The sequence below is a fragment of the Myotis lucifugus genome, unplaced genomic scaffold (assembly GCF_000147115.1).
Source record: "Myotis lucifugus unplaced genomic scaffold, Myoluc2.0 scaffold_273, whole genome shotgun sequence".
Lineage (NCBI taxonomy): Eukaryota > Metazoa > Chordata > Mammalia > Chiroptera > Vespertilionidae > Myotis > Myotis lucifugus.
Window position 1 is genome coordinate 1,409,578 of NW_005871321.1, and position 22,285 is coordinate 1,431,862.

Sequence of the window (22,285 nt, forward strand, 5' to 3'; positions counted from 1 at the left end):
ATATCCTTCTGTAGTCTATTGTACAGACAAAGACATAGATGGCTTGCAGAATGCAGAATCATGTGATACAGGAGACAGCATGATGCCCCAGTCAAAGGAGTATGGTTTTCCAAGCTAGACAGAATTGACCCTGAAACCCAGTTCTGCAGCTTTGGACAACCTGTTTAATAACATTGGGCCACATGTTGCTTATCTTGAAAACCAAGTAACAGTGCCTCCTGGCAAGGTTGGTATAGAGATGCAAAGAAGGCTTCCTAGCACAGCTCCATATACACCAAATGAATGGTCCAAGGTCCATAGTGAATGAGGAAAGAGAAAGAAGCCAAGATTAGAAAATATGTTCGCTCTTTCATGGTCTGTGTTCTTGATCTGTATGTACTCACATTGTGTGGCCCTGTCACTAGTCAGTATAGCTGAGTCCTTAAGGACACAGATGTGGACCTTAGATAAATCTCAGTTCTGAACTGAACTCTGCTGTTTGTAAGCTGAGCAACCTTATCAAGCCTTACACGCTTAGGGATATAATTTTCTTATCTATAAAATGGGGCCATATCAGTTACCTTACAATATGTATTGAAAGAAGTCAATGAGGTGATGTCTATAAAGTGCTTAGCAAAGTGCCTGACACATAGTTGCTCTTACTGAATGAGCAGTACCTGTTATGCGAAGAGTCACGTTTTTGAATGGTGATGACAGCCAAGGTTCTTTTTCTATTACAGAGCGTACTTGGATGTTAATGAACTGAAGAACATTCTTAGACTGGATGGAACTACACACCTCAATATCTTCTTTGCAAACTCCTCGGAGGAGGAATTGGCAGGAGTAGCCACTTGGCCATGGGACAAGGAGGCCCTAATGCCCTTAGGTGAGAATTAGAAACGTCTCCAGGAGGGAGTTGGATTAGCACAGGAATACATTTACTAGTGGTGATGGCAATCCTGATGGTGGTGGTGGTATGGGGAGGGTGAACAATTTACTTTTCACTTTTTAAATTTATAAAACTCTTGAGCATTCCTTATCTCTTGTCAACCGCTAAGAAATGCTCTGAAGAAAATAATACAACAGTATTCACCCTGTTTACCAGTGAGGAAACAGATTTAGAGAGGGAGTGGGGCTTATCCAAGGTCACACACGTCAGTGGCAGAGCCATGTTTTGAATTCAGATTTATTAACTCCGTTCATCGGTTGCTTTCCGTGTCCCCTGCCTCTCTGCCTCTTCGTTCATGCAAATATCTCCTCAGCCTTGTAACCACATTGTGCTGGCACAGCCAAACATGGGTTGGCTTGAAAGCCACCAGAGAGGCAAGAGAAAGCGAATTTGTAAGAACTCCTTGTTCCTTCATGTTCCACCCACCAACACCAGGAACTCTTCTTACATTCAAATTATGCATGTCCATAAACAAGATATATGTTTATACATATCAATACCAAAGTCAGAAATGACAATGGTTTCTGAACCACGCACTGTGAGCAAACATTGGAGTTATTCGATTTTTTAAAATTTTTTCCCATGCTCTCTTCCAGTTCACAGATATACACAGACGTGCATTTCTAACTTGTGCATATTTGAAATCATAGCATAAATGCAATTTTGTGTTCTTTTTTTTTCACAGAATGTTATGCTATCTACATTTTTCCATGTTGCAGCAATCTTCATAATTACTTCCCACCCCACTTTTTCTCATTTAACATCACACACATCTTTCTGGGTTATTTCCATCTCTCTAAAGACGCCATTTGTAATGGCCACATGACACTCCATTGAATGAGGGCACTGCAGTGTCTTTAACCGTTTCCCTTTGGTGGAATGTTCCCATTATTTCCACCAGTGAGTAGTGATGACTCAGTGAGTGTCTTCATCAGAAAATGCCCAGTCTCAGCAGAGTGACTGCTGGATGTTTCCTCAGGCTGCCTGGTCTCCCAGGGATAGACCCACAGTCCAGTAGCTGCATCTACGCTATCTTGGAGATGAAGGACTCTGTAACTTCAAATAATGACGTTGTGCTGAATTAAACTCTAGACTTAGTTTTCTCTAGACAGCTCTCATTTTCCAGTTGTTTTTAAGAGAATGAAACCACTGTGTGTGCGCGCGCGTGTGTGTGTGTACATGTGTATGATGATGTAAATAGAAATATATAAAAAATAAATATTAGTGATTCTCAACTGGGGAGGGGTGGATTTTATCTCCTAGGAGACACTTGGCAATGTCTAGAGATACTTTTGGTTGTTAAAATGGGGGGATGCTACTGGCATCTAGTGGGTAGAGGCCAGTGATGCTGCTAAATCTGCAAAAGCCACAGAAAGGAATTATCTAGTCCCAAATGCAATAGTGTTGAGAAACCCTGAGGTTGGTGATGGGTAGACAGACAGGTGGATTCACAGACAGACAGAGAGGTATTGGGCGGAAGAGAGATTGGAACTTCAGCAAACTTGGGCATGATCAGCTTATACCACATGCTTCGTATGATGTCTGGGAATCGTGCTGGTCCAGAGCCAAAATCCATAGTTGTTCTCAGCAGGGAACAGATTCAGTAGTATGGCCTTAGGCAGGTCTCTTGCTTTTCCCAGATCTCAGTTTCTTCAGATTTTAAATGAACAGGTTAGGCTAGATGGTGGCCTCCAAGGACCCTTCTCAGTGCTGAAATTTTGTGCTATTGGAAAAGCAACGAAAAAGCCCATGAGCAGTCTTAAAAGGGTTGAACAGCAGACTTCTAAAGTTAGAGAAAAGTACTCCTGATATTCCACGAATTTCAGAGACTGGCTCAGAACCAGGAGTACAGAAGGCTATAAATCCATAGCATGTTATAGTATTTCAGGATGATGTCAAGCTCCAGCTATTTCACCTTTTAAGAGAAGCAATGAAACAGGACTCGGGCCCTGTGCTATCGCTCTGTGCAAAGGGGTGCGCTGGCGGGAATGAGGTAGAACAAGCAGAGCCCACCTGGACAGTAACTCTGCAATCCTGTCCTTATCCTTGAAAAATACCTGTGGGGTCCTCTTCCCATTACCTCAGTGTCGAAGTTCCTGGAGAGACGGAGTCATTGACACTATTGTGCCTGTTTCTTTTAGAACTCCCCAGAGAGGCAAGGTCACTTTCCCAAGATCATACAGCCAATATGAAGCAAATTGAGGATTGCAACCCATGTCAGGCTAACTCCAGCGTCCTTCAGGCTGCCACCTCCCTGTTTTGAGAGAGATTGATCATAAGCAAGTTCTCTGAAGTAGCCCCAATCAAACCCCATTTATTAGAAATTATACACACACACACACACACACACACACACACACACTCCTGCTAGTTACACCATGATCCCTGGAAAAAGTCTTGGGTGGGAAGGGGATTATGTTTTGTATTATGATCAACATAAAATAGACATAAAATAATTGAGAGAGATTTCCTGTCTCAGTTTCTCTTCCTCCCTGCCTTTGCCTGCCCCTTCTCACATACACACATGCACACACCCCCATCCCCACAGCCCTCTCATACATCTTTATCTTGGGGTTTGAAGAAGGCCCTGAGCAGTTCAGAATTAATAGACCCCACCAGCCCCATGACTGAGCGAGCTCGCCCTCCCGGCAGTTCACTCTGAGATAAATCTGCTCGCCAGCACCAGGCCTGCCAGGACAGATCAAGGCTCTGCCCTCTCACCGTTCTTGCGTAAGATGCTGCTCTGCACTTAAAGTTACTACTTAGAGGAAGCTCAGACCTGAATTTTAACCTTCCCTTAGACACACTCAGATAAAGTTTACATATCTTTCTGCAAGCCTGCATGGGTTTCTCCAGTGCCTGAAATGAACATAGAAGGATGCTGCCCATTGATTCTATGAGACCTTTCATTTGTCTCGCCAAGCAAAGCAATGCTGTCTTCTAAGACACACGGTGTGGACTATTGTTTCTCAAACTAGACCAGTGATGGCGAACCTTTTGAGCTCGGCGTGTCAGCATTTTGAAAAACCCTAACTTAACTCTGGTGCCGTGTCACATATAGAAATTTTTTTATATTTGCAACCATAGTAAAACAAAGACATATTTTTGATATTTATTTTATATATTTAAATGCCATTTAACAAAGAAAAATCAACCAAAAAAATGAGTTCACGTGTCACCTCTGACACGCATGTCATAGGGTCGCCATCACTGAAATAGACTATGCAGGCCAGTCACCGGGGGCTCTTGTTCAAATTCAGATTCTGAAGCTGTAGGTTTTGGAGGGGCCTAAGATTGTGCATTTTTAATCACCTTCTAGGTGAGCCACACTTTGAGTAACAAGTAGTTAGACCAGTGGTGGCGAACCTTTTGAGCTCGGCATGTCAGCATTTTGAAAAACCCTAACTTAACTCTGGTGCCGTGTCACATACAGAAATTTTTTGATACTTGCAACCATAGTAAAACAAAGATTTATATTTTTGATATTTGTTTTATATATTTAAATGCCATTTAACAAAAAAAAACCAAAAAAATGAGTTCACGTGTCACCTCTGACATGCGTGTCATAGGTTTGCCATCACTGAGTTAGACAGTGAGTAAGGCACTCATTGTTATGTCAGATGCTATACTAGCTGCTTACATGTGATTAGACTTGGCAAAACTTCTTTTGCGGGGTCAGCATTCAGCAAATATTAACACACATTTAAGGAGATGCCATATTTTGGTTCCTGAGGTAGGCATCCACTGTAGAACTCAGATAAAGAGCCCTCACTTTGGAGTCCAGGGATCATGGTTCAGATGTCAGCTCCACACTGACTAGCTCCTGACCATGGGTCAGTCACTTCACTTCTCTGGGAATCAGTGCCTGTCTCATCTGGCTGGGAATGACTATGATTAGACACAAGAAACAGCAGCTGGCCTAAGGAGACATCATAATGCTCAAGAAATATTGGCTTTATAGTCACTGTTATAATGACAAGTGCAACACAGTGCTCACCTTCACGAACGTTCACTCACAGAGATGAGAGAGAAAAAGGAATGGGACTCAGAGATGGTCATTGACTTGCTCAAGGTCACAGAGTTAATGCAGGAAGAATGAGCCCTGAAACCAAGGGGTCTCACCTTGAGGGCTTCATTTAAGCAGAAGCACGTAGAATACTTATCAACCTGGGTGTGACTTACTTCCTAAGGAAGAAGTTACAGCAGAAATATTTACCAGCCCAGAAATCAGAGGCCTTGAATTTGAATCATGCAGTCTCTTTTAAGTAGTTGGAGATCACTGTGGGTAAGTTGCCTCACTTCTGTAGGCATTGGTGTTTCCATCTGGAAAATGAAGGGATTGCAAAAATGACTTTTGAGACTCCTTCCTACTGAATCAGTGATTCATATTACAAGTCACAACAGCGCCCAGGGCAGTAGGAGGCATAGGGTGGAAAAGCCTGTGGGTACTTTTGGCAGCACCCCATTAGTTGGGGGATTCCTAAATCAGGAAGCAAAGTGTCCAGCTTGCCTCATGCTCTGGTTTTCCCCTTGCAGGTGGCATCGTCCTGAACCCATCTGTCTATGGCATTCCTGGGCACACCCACACCATGATCCACGAGATCGGGCACAGCCTGGGCCTCTATCACATCTTTCGAGGCATCTCAGAAATACAGTCTTGCAGTGACCCCTGCATGGAGACCGAGCCCTCCTTTGAGACCGGAGACCTCTGCAGTGACACCAACCCAGCCCCCAAATACAAGTTCTGTGGTGACCCAGGGCCAGGAAACGACACCTGTGGCTTTCACAGCTTCTTCGACACTCCTTACAACAACTTCATGAGCTATGCAGGTAGGGCCCCATCTCGGCGGGATGCCTGGGGCTGGGCAGCAGATAGGGGCTCCAGTCCTGACTCAGCGTATCTTTGAGCAAGCTGCTTACCGCTGCTAACACATCTTCCCGACAGTTCCTCATCCCAGGCCATCCGGATAATACTCCTTCCGGTGAACATTTCTACTGCAACTTCTTCCTTAGAAAGTAATTCACTCCCGGGTTTATAAGTATTCTATGTGCTTCTGCTTAAATGAAACCCTCAAGGTCAGACCCCTTGGTTTCAGTGCTCAGTCTGCCTTCACTAACTCTATGACCTTGAGAACCTCAAGTGTCCATGGGTGATGCTGCGTCTGAAAGCCCCTCAGGAAGACGCACATTGGAAAGCCCGCGGGCTGGTACTCAGGACACCTGAGTAGAGGCCTGGCTCTGCCACTCACTCACCTGGTGCCTTTCAGCCCATCCCATCTCCTCTCTTTTCTCCAGAAAATGGGTTCTTTAGACTCTGTCTCTAAGGTCCCTCTTTGTTTTTCAGCTATATTTTTCTCAGCTCGTGGTTTTTGAACCTTTAAAAAAAAACACCATAAAACTCTCACACCCTCCTTTACTATTTTATTACCAAAAAAAGGAATGCTTTTAGTTTTGTAAGTACATAATGTTTACATAAGATCGATATGTCCTTTTTCTAAGCACACATGTCCTATCAAAACCCTTTAGTAACAGTATTACAGATTCATTCCTTGGGTTCTAGGATGCCCGCACTTCCTTTTAGCATCTGTGAAGACCACCTCTAGCCCCTTGTAACATCTTTAGCAAATTAGAACAAGGCACCCCTTCCTCAGAGTATAACAGCCCTCACTGCTGGCCCCTTTAAGCAACAGCCTTATGTAAGGCAAGAACTACAAAATTACACAAATTCTATTATAATATTCAACTTAGGGCCTCTTTCCCCACTAGAACAAGGGAATTCTGTGAAGGCGCAGATTGTCTCTAATCCATCACTGTATTCCTAGCACCCAGAACAGGGCCTGCGTGCTTAATAAATGCTTGTTAGGAAGAAAGGGAGGGAGGGAGCCATGGACACAAGGAAGTGAATAAATCCTCTTATAATAGGCCTATAAAATTGATGCTTATCAATAACAGTATTTCTACTTATAGAAAAGGTTATTATCCATAAAGGACTTTAGAGTAGATGCCATCTTATTTCATTCTCACCAAAAATCTAAGGGGTAGGAACTATTCACATTTTACAGATGACAGTTCTGGGATGCACTGAAGTTATGTGCCCCAGGTCATACATCTGACTGCAAGCACTTCTTCCCTTCTACAATGGTGCCACTCTCACCAGAGACCCAGATGATGGGAGAGAGGGGAACTGAGAAACCTGGGTGGTTTTCCACCCTGCTCCACAGAGAGGCGTCAGGGACTGCCCTGGGTGGGGCTCTAGGCCTCTATTTCCACTTGAACCAGGGAGGACCTCCAAGTGTGTTTCATTTCTGTTGGCGTTATGCTTTGGATTGCATGTAGAAAGATGACTTTTCTATTAACACGCAACGAGTTAGATGATCCCCAGGGGTCTTCCTATTTTCCCATTTGGGCTGATGACCTCTGGGGGTCTCAGGTTCATACAGTCCAAACCTGAGGTCTCTCTAAGACAGCGGTTCTCAACCTGTGGGTCGCGACCCCTTTGGCGGTCGAACGACCCTTTCACAGGGGTCGCCTAAGACCATCCTGCATATCAGATATTTACGTTATGATTCATAACAGTAGCAACATTACAGTTATGACGTAGCAACAAAAATAACTTTATGGTTGGGTCACAGCATGAGGAACTGTATTTAAAGGGCCAGAAGGTTGAGAACCACTGATCTAAGAGATAGTCCCCACCTGGGCACCATAAAGAGTCTTTAGGTTTCGTTCTCTGAAAAGACCAGAGTGCTGGGTATTTCCTCAAAAGCAGATTCCCGCTGGGTTCCACTCCCAGCCCAGCGGACATCCCACATCCAGTGCCCTGTCCCCTCACACAGCCCTGCTTACGGTCCATTTCTGCGGCACCTTTCCTCGGCCAGCACAACGCACATGGAAAATAAACAATAACATGAGTTTGGAAGTTTGCCGGCCTCTTAGGAGCCTAGGAGCTGCCACTAGCTATCAGACCCCCATAAACTAAATCTCTTTTTGTTCCCCTTTGTACAGATCTAAAGGGTGATTGATTTACTGTTGTTTTTCTAAAGGAACCCCTCAGCTCAGTGACCCATTAACAGCAGAACTAATTCACTGAGCTACGATAACAAACTTACACCCGCAAAAGCATATTCAAGGCAACCACGAGCTTTGAAATGTTTGTTTTCCTTAGGATCTCTGATAGATGAGGTGACAAAAGCAGCTGGATGAAGTTCAAAATACAGAGCAGGATCGGGTTCTCAGGGCCTGGAGAGCAGGAGAGCGGTGCTGAGGGCCCTTGCAGTCCAGGCGAGAGGGTGGAGCCCCTTGGGGTCAACTTCTTGGAGTCCTGCCTTCCCGGTGCTTCTTCCTCAGGCTGGGTCACTAGCGGGGGGAGGAGTCTAGGGCAGCGCCATCTGCAGAACGTTCTGCAGAGAAGGACGTGTTCTGTGTCTGTGCTGCCCAGGATGCTAGCCGTTAGTGAGACCGAGGAACTGAATTCTCAATCTTAAGTAATTGTGATTCATTTCAGTTGACATAACCATGCCAGGCTGGTGGCTACCGTATTGATCGGCACAGGCCTTCACTGATGATTGAGTGTCTATGACAGGCCAGACACTGTGTGAAACACTTCATAGGTTTCTCTCACAGAACTTTCCAAATAACCCGATGAGCTCAGGGCTGTTATTATTGCACCCAATTTACAGATGCAGAGAGTGTGGTTTAGGGAGCGTCGGTAGCTGGCCTGGAGTCACACAGCAAAACCAAGACAAGCTTTTCTCACTGGAAGGTTATCAATCAGTAATTATCTGGCTGTTTCTGATACTAGGTGAGGCTGAGAGGGTCCCAGTTGCTCAGATCAAGCTGGCACCAGGCAGGTGACGGGGAGAACCTAGTTGAGCAAAAGGAGAGTAAGGTCATATTGCCCTGGGCAGATAGGAGGGCAGCAGCCTGGACCCTCCTTCCTGAAGATAACAGGCCTAGGGGCCCACCAAGCGCCAGCCCCCCTCTAGGCGCCCCCCCCCTCCCGGAGTGTGGTAACCAGCCTTCTCCAACCTATGGGAGCCACTGTCTTGTCACCATCTTCCTCCGTGTCAGGGCCCTTAATGTGCCATATGCTTTGCCCAGCCGCCCCATATCTAAAGAATATATCCTGAGGAAATAAATCAGTTGATGTGTTTAAAGATTTAATCAGAAGAATGTTCTTAGCAAGGTTCATTCTCCGAATATTAATTAGGCATTTACTATCTGCCAGGTGTAGAAGAAAAATGCTTATATGTGTGAAAAATGAGAAACAGCTTACAAGTCCGAAGGGAATGGATTGCTGAAATAAATCACAAGGCATCTGCAGGATGCAGCACTATGTGGCCAGGAGGAGAGTGGCGGGCGGAGTGGTTCAGAGGGTGAAGTTCAGGGCATGGGACCGGACTAGAATCCTCCATGCACCAGCCTTTGAGCCAAGCAAGTTACTTCTCCTCTCCGAGCCTCGGTTGATTCATGGAGACCATGGAGAATAGTCACACCTTGCGTGATAGGTGTCGTCATACAGGTGACAGGCTTAGTATAATAGCTAGTGCTCAGTCCATGACAGTTAGTGGGTCATTTATGAGTTATTTAATGTGAAAACAGTCACACAGTCACAGAGTCTTACGTGTAGAGTAAGGTGTGTGTGTGTGCATGTGTGTATATGTTTGTGCTGAGAAATTTACATATTCATATCCATACACACATACATATACCTGTATACTAAATATTAATTCTGTTATCTCTAGGTAATGAGTTTAGGGTGACATTTATTTCTTTGTAACTCTTTTTTTTTACCATATGACAAATGTTCTGCAGTGAATATCTGTAACTTTCATATTCCTTTATTATTATTACTGTCATTATCATTATTGTTAAAACAACACACAGGGAGGGACTTTTACAAAAGGCAACTCAGTTATCCATGCACTAGACCTGGGTCAGCTTGCTAAATGCCTTCCTCAGCTTTAGGGGGAAGGTGCCCTCATTATTCCCTATTATCCAGTGGGTGAAAATGAGGCTGGCAGGGTCAGCATTTGCCCACCTTTCCGCAGGAAGTGGAGGAGCTGTGCCCAGGCCCTGCACCTCCGTGCTCGGTGGCTCCTGCCGCAGATGGAAACCAAGTTCCTTAGCAAACTCAGGGCACTCCATCAACATCGTGGGACTGGTGCAGGCTCCCAGCAGAATGCCAGCCCCAAATTCCTTTCCACTAGGGGACATGGTGGGGACAGAAGAACAAGATGTGCCGGTTGGTCCTGAGACCAGGGTAAAGTGGCTACAGATGTCAGGCAGGGAGGCACGTGGTGGTGGGAAACTAGACATGAGCTAATTGAGACAGAGCATTTGTGATAAACATAACCCTTTGGTACCTCACCCAGGATTCTGATAGTAGCTCCATCTCTAAGTTATGCACCCAAGACAGACTTTCTTTTCTGACTTCAACTTTAAATTGCAGAGACATTTCAGTTTCCCTACCAGGTTCTATTTTTCAAATTCTCTTTTTTACTGACAGGCATGGAAATGACTAATTTTTATGTTATAAAAGGTAAATACTCTTCTTTTGGGTTACAAGAAAAAAATCAGAGTGTATAGAGAAAAACTGCATTTCTCCATTCATCTTGACTAATGCTTTGTGTGCTTCTGCTCAAGGATGTGCACAACTCCATGGGGTGGGACTGATTTAAATAGCCCTCGTTTATACATCAGGATCCGAGATTTAAAGTTACTTCCTTTATTTGGAAATGATTGATTTGTATTCTGTTCTATGCTCAGGCATAAGTTACACAGCTGTTTCCTTATTAATAGAGAGATGTGCTATTTCTAATATTTTTACTATGCTAAATAATGCTTTAAAAAGTCCTTTATATATATTTACCCATATATGTTCATGAATATATACCTATTGAATTCCTAAATGTGATATTGCTACATCAAAGAGGAGGACTATTTTACATTCTGTTTATTTCCTGCTCCAAGTTTTCTAACACATGTATGCATGTGCATGCACACACACACACACACACACACACACACACAGGCACACAATCATGTGGCAGTGAGCATGTACTAAGCATTTGTCATGCTTCTTGGTGCTCCACTCCCCTTAACTCTTAGCTATGTTCTGAGATCAGCACTTAACCACCCACTTTACAGATGGGGAACTGAGGCACTGAGGGCATGAATGACTTGCCCATTTGACTCCAGATCCCACATGCATTAATCTAACTATGCAGACATACTGCCTTAGCCCTCGTGCCCTTCTCCTGCCTCTAGCTTATCCAGTGGCTTTCCCACGGCTTCCAGGATGAACGGCAAAGCTCTTAGTAACAAAGAAAATTGTACCCAATGATCTGGCCCTTCTCAGACTGAGATGTTTGAACTCTGTTCTCCAGGCAGTAGGGAGCCATAGAATGTTTGGTTTCCAAGGAGAAATCAGGACGTGAGAGAGATTTGCGCTAGTCATGCTTTTACAGAACTTGCTAAGGGACATCAGGCTCTTCTGCTTCCTTCAGGTTGTGAAAGACTTCCCCAGGGGCTGGAAAGGAGACTGTCACAAATTACTAAGGAGATCAGAGGCAGCTTCTGTGTATACCCTCCGTGCACCCCTGCCCTTTCCCCAAGCTGGATTCTCAAGGTCACGTCCAACTACCCAGCACCTGCCCAAACTTATTTTCTGTTTGTTTGATAAGAGAAGTGAGCTTATGCTGCAGGATTCCCAGTGGTGGGTTTATTTTAAGATCTGGTGAGCCTGTGCTCCTCCGTCTGGGGCCCAGCTGCGGAAACCCTGACCAGGCGGACACCTCTGGGAAGTGGTGTTTTTGGAAACCAAGCCAAAACAGTGCCTGGCCCTGCCCGTGGGGCAGCTGAATAAAGCTGTTGAAGGAAGAGACGGGAGGCAAGCTTCTTCCTTGGGGGCTGAGTCTCGGGTCACCGCCTGCAGTCCACATCTTAGAGAAGGGAGAAGGGGATTGAAGGTCATTGCATCAAAAGACATTTAAGGGATTGTATTCCAGCCCCCTCAGGCTCAGCTCCCATTTATCAAGCACCTGCAGGATGCTTTCCCCACACAAAGTCTCACTTATGCTCAGAAAGAAGTTCTCATATTGATTAGAAGCCTGACCTTGGAGTCGAGATTGCCTGGGTTCGAATCCCAGATTTGTCTCAAGCTCTGTGATCTTGAAATCGTTGCTTGATTCCTCTCAGTCTCAATCCCCTCTCTGTAAAATGGAGAATATCGTAGTATTTATTCCAAAAAATAATGGGAGAGCTCAGTGCACTATGCCTGGATCATACATGATAAGTGTCCCCATGTCAGTACTGTGCAGAACCTGTCATTGTCCTCATGTTCCCAGCATGCACACCGTGACTCTGTGGTCTTGCAGCTCTGTCCCCTGCAGTCCCTCCGATTTTTTCCCCAGCCTTAGCCATGCAGTCTGATTGACCTCAAGTACCTCCTCCTTCAGAAGCCTCCCTGGCTCACTCTCCTTTCCCAACATGCTGCCTCCTTCTGTTCATTGGTGGTCACATGGCTTCACAGAGTTTAGCAGCCTCATAACAACCTTGACTCGTACAACTAACTGACCTTCACTTTAGCACTAGATGGGTAGCTCCTCCAGGACAGGGGTGTTCCACGTTTCACCTTTCTGTGGCCCTTGGCACAGAGCAGAGAATATGTAATAGATGCTCAGAAGGTTTGCTTGAAGGACTCTCACTCCATCAGTGAATAGCAGAATGAATGAATGAGTGGATCAATGCATGTGAAGGTAAGAGTGAAGGCACAAGTGAGTGCATAAAGGAACAAATGAATGAGTAAACAAACAAGTAAATGAATTAATGAATGAAGACAGTGAATAAATGGTGAGGGAGGGAGCAGGTAAGGAAATGTGTTACATACAGACCAGTGCATTTGGGGCTCAGGGAAAGCAGCTTGTCCTGCCCTTGTCCTTAGCCATGACCTCTGGGCTGTTCCCTGTCCGTCTCAGATGTGCTTTTTCAGTCCTGTCCACCCTCCCGTTCCTCCTGTTCCCCCTCACCTGTCTCCAGAAGTGATGACTACACTAATTTGTTCACAGACCATTAACTCTTGAGTGCTGGAAGAGGCCGGCTCTGAGTTGGCAAGGGCTGGGGTGCTGGCTCTCAGGCCTCCAGGAGACATCATCCTTCTGCATGCCCGCCTGTGCAGCCAAGTTCTTATCTCCCCCTTTGCCCCTTGCAGACGACGACTGCACCGACTCCTTCACGCCCAATCAAGTCGCCAGAATGCACTGCTACCTGGACCTGGTGTACCAGGGCTGGCAGCCCTCCAAGAAGCCGGCGCCGGTCGCCCTGGCTCCCCAGATTGTGGGCCACACGACTGACTCCGTGACGCTGGAGTGGTTTCCACCCATCGATGGCCACTTCTTTGAAAGGTGAGCATGGCCCGTGAAGTGTTGATTCCGCTTGCTCTCTCCTGCCAAGAAGAGGGAAACTTGGAAGGGAAGCGAAACTGGGAGGGAGCTTTGGCTGTGTTCTTTGTCTTTGCCCTCGGTCCGCGGGTGCCCCCGCACCGAACACAGTGACTGGTCCATAGAGGCACAAGATACATTTGAGGGTCAAGGAATAAATGAATGATGGCTAATATAAATTAATAAATAATAAAACATATTTTACATGAATGGAGTGAATGTTTAGCTTTATTTTAGCATTAAAAACCTGAAACCTTTATTAGAATCGCCTCTGGGATAGAGGTGCTGGTCTCATCTCCAAGAGACTTGAAATTGGCAAACACCTTTGTAGACATGTTATATGTGAAGGTGTGTATAAGTTTATGTGTATATTCATACATTATATGTGAATACACATGCATATGTATAATGGAGATAGACATGTGCATATATCTCCACCTGGTATGCAGTCTTAGACTGTGAGCAGTGTTTCTTTGTAGAATGAAAGGTAGAATTGTTGGGAGATGAGGAATGATAAGCTGAGGCACAGAATACCTCGTGCTGCTCCCCTGTCTTTCATTTTCTAGCTGTGTGGCCTTGGGCAAGTCACTCTCCCTCCCTGCGCCGTATTCTGCTCCCCTGAAAAGTGGGTCTCATGAGGCCTCAGTGCCTGAGGTGGAGACCCTCTCTCAAAGTGCCTTTCAGCATTGAGACCCACTGAGAACCTCTGGCTTCAGGGGCCCAGATTTTAGAGGGTCATGAAAACAGGCTACGATGTTCACATGTTGACATCTGTTTTGGAACTTAGCTATAATTTAGGACAGATTAGTATATCACAGCTCACCCCCGCCCCCTAGCTCTTCTTGGGGATGTTTAGCCAATTATGATGATAGTCTGGATGATGTGGGAAACAATAACCAGCTAATCATTAATTCCTATTACTCTGTGGTTGTGGTGACCTATCCAGTGCTTATTCTGTGTCGGATTCTGTACTGAATTCTTTGTATACAGTGTCTCATTCTATCTTCCCAGCCACTCTGTAAAAGAGAGATCATCTTCCCTATCTGCCAGGCAAGAAGGGAACTGGAGCTCAAAGAGGCTGGGAGATTTGACCAGAAGCCCATAGAAGGTGGTAGGAGTTGGAGTCCAGCTCCCATTTGACAGTGCCTGGTCTCAGACTCCCATGTGTGTTAATTAAATCCTTACAAAGCCCAAATTATAAAGGAGGTAGGTGTGTGTGTGCGCGTGCGTGTGTGTTTGTGTGTGTGTGCATTGTGTGTGTATGTATATAAAAAATATATTAGATCATGGCACCACATTAAATTGGGGCTCTAATTTTCCATCCTGCCATCAGTCCCTGAATCTAGACCCTTCATTCGGCAGCGGGGGGATGTGACCACAGGGGAGGAAAGGCACCCCCTATCCTCTGCAGAAACCCCTCCCCCTCCCCCTGCCACCCTCACTGGGAGCTCAGTGCTGGGTTTGGGAAACCTCATGTGACACTTCAGAGCAGGCTTTCCAGCAGCCCATGGATTTATTTATTTTTTCTGTGGCAATGAGAAGTATCAGGCTTTTGGTCCAGCCTTGGCCTCACTTCCACTTAAAAATGGAAGTTTTGTAAATGAAGCTTCCTGTGTATGTATTCAATTTGTATTTCATAAAGCAGTTATTGTCCATTAAATAAATACCATCTGATTGTTGGAAACCTATTGGAGGGTTAATTGTTGTGTAATGAGATATGGCTCTATTTCACAGTGCCCTCCGCTTCAATCAATATGTTTTTAATAACCAATAGTCAGTTGGTACTTGAGGCTCATACAATAGCTATTCTGTTCAGTCTAAGATTTCATAACGGAGTTATCATATGTTAAATTAAAACTGACATTTTAGAAACATGTCTAATTAGGGTTAACAGCTACGTAGATCATAGTCTATGGCTGAAGGAAGTCAGTCCACAGTTCAATAAATTGTCGTAAAGAAATGGAACTATGTATGTCACTTTCTCATACACACAGTTTATATTCCAAAAATTGGCTTAGTTTGAAATACACAGTCTTTGATGTCAGGTTGTGTGTGTTCCATCCCAGCCTCACCACTCCAGTCTGTGGGCCCTTGGGCAAGCGATTGCACCTCTCAGATTCTCTCTGGCCCTCTGATTTTCCATAAAAAGGTGCTAATCATGCCCTCTACACCTGGCATTTTGGGGGAATTTCAACAAGATGACCTCTGTTATATGCCCAGCACACACATTCTATGTTCAACAAATAGCAGCTCTCATATTGTACAAAGTTTTTCAGAGCTGCTTAGCTACTTGAAATGTTCTTTCCCTGCACCATCTCTGGTGTTTTCCACTACATCCATCAATGCCAACCTCTCGCCCCTGGCCATCCTCATGTCCTCCTGCTGTTCCTCACATCTGTGGTCTCAGAGAATACAAGTGCTTTCCTTAAAACAACATGTTCAGATCCTCCCACAGCCTATGTCCTCACACATGGGCAACTGAATAAATAATTCAAGGCCACCCCCCAGCTTTCCTAACTTCTTTATTTCTATCTGTCTTGCAAACATGTGTTGACTGGCTGGTTTCAGTTATCTGAACAATTGGCTGTGGCGTATTAGGAAAAGCACTGAACTGGGAACCAGGAGATCGGGGTCTGAAGGCTTTGGGATCTTATCCATGCCCTCTTCCTCAGCCTGAGCCGAAGGGTACTAGCCTTTCTCACCAGCATTCTTCTCCCAAATCCCAGAACACAGACAATCACTTGAGTGACTATTTTGACTATTTTCTCAAATCTCCCAAGGATGTTGCATTCTAGATGCACAAGAGAGAAGTTACTCCATTATGTACAGTGGATGCCTGAGTGAATCACTGTCCAAATAGGACTTTATACAGTAATGGAAATACTCTATAACCTGCCCTGTCGATATGGTAGCCATTAGCCAACTATGACCATGGAGCACTTGAAATGTGATGGCAGGTGGGATAGAGGAACTGGGTTTCTAAATTTGTTAAATTTTAATTGGTTTAAATGTAAATAGCCACATGTAGCTGGTGGCTGCCATATTGGACAGCATAGACTTGGAGCTTAAGCACTGACTCTCAAGGTACCCAGATATGAAAGGGGATCTCTTTCAGCATTAGTGTCCTATATTTCTATGATTTTAGTGTGTGTGTGTGTGTGTGTGTGTGTGTGTGTAGACACAGATATATGAAAATCAAATAAATGCCAAAGGTAAGAAACATGCATATACACTCCCTGGATGAATAGGACACTGCCTGATTTTGGTAAAGGCCACAAAAACTCTATGGCTTTCCAAGCTATGGCCTTAGGATGATTACTTTGTACTCATGAACCTTAGTTTCCTAATCTGTAAAATGGGAACATTACATCTAATATCCTGATCCTTCGGTGGCCAGTGTCTAGGACTTGTACAGCACTAGCCATCAGATGCTGTTCAATGACATCCATTGAATGTCTACGTTAAACAATGAATGAACAGGTGAATCGATGGTTGAATATGAAGGAATATACTTCGTGGAGCTCTGTGAAAACAAGGCACATTGCTGTCGGGTATATGATGGTTTATTCATCATCGAAGTATTTATTGGAAACCTAGGATGTGCCAAAAACTCAATGAAATGTAGGTGACTATATAAATATAATCCAGAAAAAAAGTGAAGAAACAGAAAGAAAGACTCATTGTCCATTTAGGTCAGTGTGGTACCTGATTGTGGTACCTGATTCCATCCCGGGACATTTGTAATCTCATTGTCATCAGAGGCATTCATGTGACGCAGAGCTGCTCTGCATGGACTGTGGTCACTGTAACGGAACTCTGCCCACTCCATAGTGGTGCTGAGCAAGTCTCTCTCTCTTCAGTCCTCATTCATTTCCTATAAGTTTATTTGTATAATTGTTATTATTGCTAGTCCACATTCAGAATATATAGAAAATTCAGAAAAACAGAAGGAATAAAAATAGGGGATCATCCTGTATTCCACCACCTGGAAATTACTTCCAGTAATATCTTGCCATGTTAAGGTTATTTGAACATTGAAATGCTGGCTATAAATTCAGTTTTGAATATGACTTCAGTTGGCTGTAGATTCAGCTTGGAATATGCCTTTTTCACTTAACATTATAGTTTACATTTTCCATGAAATTTCATCATCTTTATAAATATTTTTGGAATAACTACTTACCATTTCATTGAGCAAATTAACCTTAGGTTATTTAATCATTTTCCTATCTCTGAATATTTAGTGTGCTTTTAAACTTCCTATATGACTGTATAAAAATATAATCTATATGTATGGTTTTTAAAACCATACATATGTATGTATAAAACCTGTATGTATGGTTTTATATTTTCAATGATGAAGCTGAGGATGTAAATTCTGAAATTTGAAGAACTAGGCTACGTTAGTCAGGAATCTTAGCAACATGTCTGAATGACTAGTATTTACCCATCCACCCATCTATCCATCCATCCACCCAACTACACTTGTTGACCACTATATACACAGATAAGCAGGGGCATGGCTTGCTCAGATTTAGGTTTGGGGGTGAGCCCCCTGGCATCTGTAGGGAGGAGGAATGGGGAGCACCAGCAAACTGGCATCCACAGCACGCTCTTCCATACCATATGAGCTCAGAAGCTACAGAGCTTCCCTGTGAAGGGAAACCCTAAGGCTCCCCCATTGTGTTCTTGCAGGAAGCCAAAGGATGGACCTTCTAGGAATGACGAAAGAGCTATTGGCAGGATCATTACATTTTGAGAAATAATGGGTCGGGCTGGCACATTTCTTGGCATCTTTCTTCCCTTTCCAGTTCCTTTGCAGTGGTCGCTCAGATTTGTGGAGTTTTGGGTCCACCCTAGTACATGAGGGCTCATCTCTCTCCCCTCCTGGCAACTGCCTCTGAAACATTTGCCAAGTCTGGAGAACAAGTAGGATCCCAGAGGCTGTTGTGGCTAAAGGGAATTTGGATCCAGATACAAGACAGTAGACAGTAGGGGAAGCCATCATCATATTCCACTTCTGGGGCTGGTCCTTCTGAGGGATTGGCTTGCCCCTTGGAAAGCTGCTAAAAGGAATGAGATGGCATGGCAAGGAAACTGCTTGTGAGTGTTTAACCAAGGGGTGACTCATCCATTCCCAGAGTGTCAGGGCTGGAAGGTTCTCTGGTTATCTTCTAGTTCAGCCCACTCATTCTTCAGACAGAGGAGCTAAACCATGCCTTCTTCCTATTTAATATCTGGGACGCAGGATGGTGCCTGGCACATGGTAGGTACCTGATAAATATTGGTAAGAGGATAAAATTTGAAGTCAAATGGGGCAACCAATTTTCTCACAACTACACATTAGGTTCTCAGTAGAGGTTTGGATGGCTGATGGAATTACGACTCTGCAGATCATGAGTGTGTCTTTGGCCTGTTGAATCTGTGCTGCTTGAAGTTAAAGAAGTGTATCTATCATCAGAATGGAAACCACTTAGGCCCCTACAAGGTCCTTGTGGGGCAATAGGGAGGAATTTCAGTCACAGTCATATTCTGGAAGCTTTGGCATACATAGTCAGGAAAGGGGGTAACGTAGAATAGTTGTGTCCTCCATTGCCTTTGACCTAGGGGAGTCAGGGGCTTATTCAACTGTTCCTAAGTCAGTGCGTTTTCCTTCTCTCCTTGGCCTCCTAGAGAATTGGGATCAGCATGTGACCTTTGCCTGGAAGGGAGGATCCTGGTGCAGTATGCCTTCAACGCCTCCTCCCCGATGCCCTGTGGCCCATCCGGACACTGGAGTCCCCGGGAAGCAGAAGGTGAGCCAGCCTGGAAGCTCACTGACAGGTTGGGTGTGAGAAGAACAACTCTTTTGGTCCATCTGGAGTGTTATGATTCCAATGATCTTTTCTACATACCATCTCCTTAGATCTTAGATTGCCCTGCAAGGCCAGTATTTTTAAGTTGTAACATGTTTGTCCTTTGTCCCAGCTTGATTGAGATGTAATTGACATAAAACATTGTGTAAGTTTCAGGTGTACGGCATGATTTGATACATGTATATTACAAAGTGATCACCGCAATAAGGTTGGTTAATGCATGCATCACCTAACCTACTTTACCTTTTATGGTGCCAGAACATTGAAGAGCTACTCTCAACAACAGTAGAGTATCGCTAACTGTAGTCACCATGCTGCAGATGAGAACCTCAGAACCTTTTCATTTTCCAACTGGAAGTTCATACCCTTTGCCCAACATGAAGGCCAATGTACATGCCTTCATTTAGCACGTGTCCTTTGAGTATCTGCCTTGCCCTACGAATATCATCCTGCTTTACATATAAGGAAACAAAGGCACTGAGATATTAAATAAGTGCCAAGGCCACACACCTGACAAAGACATACATGTATGCATCTATATTTATCTCCAGACTCTGACAGGCTGCAGGTACACAGATAAGGTCACCTGAGGATCAATACACATGTGGGGGCTTCAAGACATCAGTATCTTTGATTCTTTCTTACTTCTTTCTGGGAATATCCAGGGCATTATCACATGTGTCATGACTTTTCCTTTCAGTTTCCCCTTTTTGGGATCCATTGATCTGCAAGACCCTTGAGGGCAGCATCTCATGGTTGCCCTGTTATGGGCTCCACCCATGACCAGACCCTTCCCTGCTTAGGGGGAGTCTCCCAAGCCTCCCAGTGGCTAGTGATCTCTATGTTCCCATACAGTATCCTTCTCTGCCAGATTAGCTTGGTTTTCCATAAAAATTAAGAGTGCCTTTTGCTCAATGTTTTGTTACACTGTGTCTCTGAAGCAAGGCTGCTTGGAACTGAGACTCTGGGACTATTGTCTATTCCATTTCCTTCTGCTGTATCTGTGGCCTAGGGCACAGCTCTAGTTGCTTAAGGCAGGCTGAGAGACAGGGACCCACTATTCTCTTCTCAGGCAGTGCCTCGGCCTCCCTCACAGACTTACACTGAGAACACCCCCACACCCAGTCCCATTGCTCCATGCAGGTCAGCTCAGGCCAGCAGTCCCTGGGTGGGGACACCCATCCCTCAGAGGGAGCGGAATCTGGTTCCTCATTGAGGTTCAGTGAGAACACCTCTGTCTTCCTCTATATTTTTAGAAAGAAGGTTGAAAAGAAAAAGGCAGAGGGATCAGAGAGGCAAGTGAAGGAGAAAAATGACAACACTACACTTAATCTTCTGAAGTAGCTTAAAATAAAAACGAGAGTCGAACTTGGGAACTCTAAACAAGCCCATCTGGAATGTGAAGCGAGAGGGATTCTGGAGAAACCCTCAGCTCACCCTTGCGGAGTCACAGGCCCTCAGGCGTGGAAGGGATGCTCGGGGGTCACCCAGCGGGGTTCTCACCCGGTGCAGGAAGCCCCAGCGCCCTCCCTCACCGAGGCTGTCCTCACACCAGGCTGTCCTTGCACCAGTATTTCTTGGCCTTCCTGTTCTAGCTCCATTGGTTAGAAAGTCCTTCCTGAAATGGGCAGTCGGGACATTTCCCCCCAAACCTAAGCCATGTTGGGTTCTCACAGGAGAAAGTGTATGTCTCTGGCCAGACAGCACTTTCTGTGCCCACAGAGAGTAAACCAGTCTCATCTATAACCATGGCAGGGCCTGTATGGCAGGCTCTGGGCGGGCACGTGGGCAAGGCTGAGCCAACCGTTATAGCGGAGTGTCAGAGAAGTAGATGGACAATCACCATCCGGGGTGATGAGACCTGTGCTAATAGAAGTAGGGAGCACTGGGGGGGGCAGGAAAAAGGGGAGCTCCCCCAGAACCGGAGACTCAGGCTTCCTGGGAAATGTCACCGTACCAGCAAGCAAGATGCATTGGAGAACGTGAAAGATATTTGGTATCCTTGAATCCATGGTTTCCACCTGGGATCTGAAGGCTTAGGTCATTAGGGTTCCTCAAAGTCTACAATGATTTTCATAATAATACATGACATGGTTTACCTTTTTCACTCTCACTCTCGCCTGAGAGTGTCGTAGCGCTTCCCGGCAGCTCGGTGGAATGTGATGTTATTACTGCTCTGATAGCCCGTGGAACACGTGCTTGTGTGTTCTTTAAAGTTTCTCATCTTTAATTGATGGTACGGTAACTGCTAACGGACATGACCCACCTGAATGAGAGCTCTGCAGTGAGGCTAGAAGAGCTTAAATGGATTTAAAAGGCAAAGAGCAAGGTGTGGAGTAGGGAGAGGTGGGGCTGGGTGAGGTATATACCGACCGGACGAAGAGTGGTTCCAGTTTTTGCCAAGGGCAGGAAGGAGACACCACGTGCCTTGGCAAGGGTCTGGGATCCAGTGAGATGCACATGTTATAAAGATTGCTGGGTTCCTCTGGAGCAGAGAGTGGGGTCCTGGGGAGCATGCTGGAGGAAAGGGAACGGCCCATGGGTGGTGCAGGAATCCAGGAGAAGTGCGGTGGTGGCCGGATGAGGTCGGTGGCAGGGAGAATGGAGAGAGGTCAGTGAGAGATGTTTGGGAGGTAGGGTCAGCAAGACTCTTTCCTGCCACTTCTTTGGCTAAAATCATCTTGATTTGTTCTACCATTTGTGTGAATGAAATAATTTCCAGACATCCCCACACACCTCCATATAGCCCAACTGTCGATTGGTTCCGGCTGTTCCTGGTTTGTCTCTGACCCTCTTAAAGCCTGACATGCAGAAATGGGTTCACTGGAAACGCCGAGCCCCCTGGTTCCCTGAGCTGACTCCGGCCTGCAAGGAACCCCAGCAACCCTGGGGTTTCCTTCAGGATACGTAAATCCAGTGCAGGTAGGCCAGGGAAAGACACTGTGCTTTTTTTAGAGCATCCCATCACAGGCTCTGTGATCCTTTGGCTCAGACTCTTTTTAATATCCTTGAAGAAATAAACTTTTCCATGAGCCAAACTCTGTAATTTATTTCTCAACTCA

General features: G+C 45.2%; 1 protein-coding gene across 1 annotated transcript in view; it reads left to right on the forward strand.

The window, feature by feature from the left end:
* LOC102426948 (pappalysin-1) overlaps window positions 1-22,285 on the forward strand; it is a 299,588-nt gene that overhangs the window by 161,830 nt on the left and 115,473 nt on the right. Inside the window, exons 4-7 of the mRNA XM_006099368.2 lie at window positions 720-865; window positions 5,465-5,758; window positions 13,140-13,332; window positions 19,042-19,163. Coding sequence (XP_006099430.2) covers window positions 720-865; window positions 5,465-5,758; window positions 13,140-13,332; window positions 19,042-19,163 — 755 coding nt within the window. The remainder of the gene's footprint in view (window positions 1-719; window positions 866-5,464; window positions 5,759-13,139; window positions 13,333-19,041; window positions 19,164-22,285) is intronic.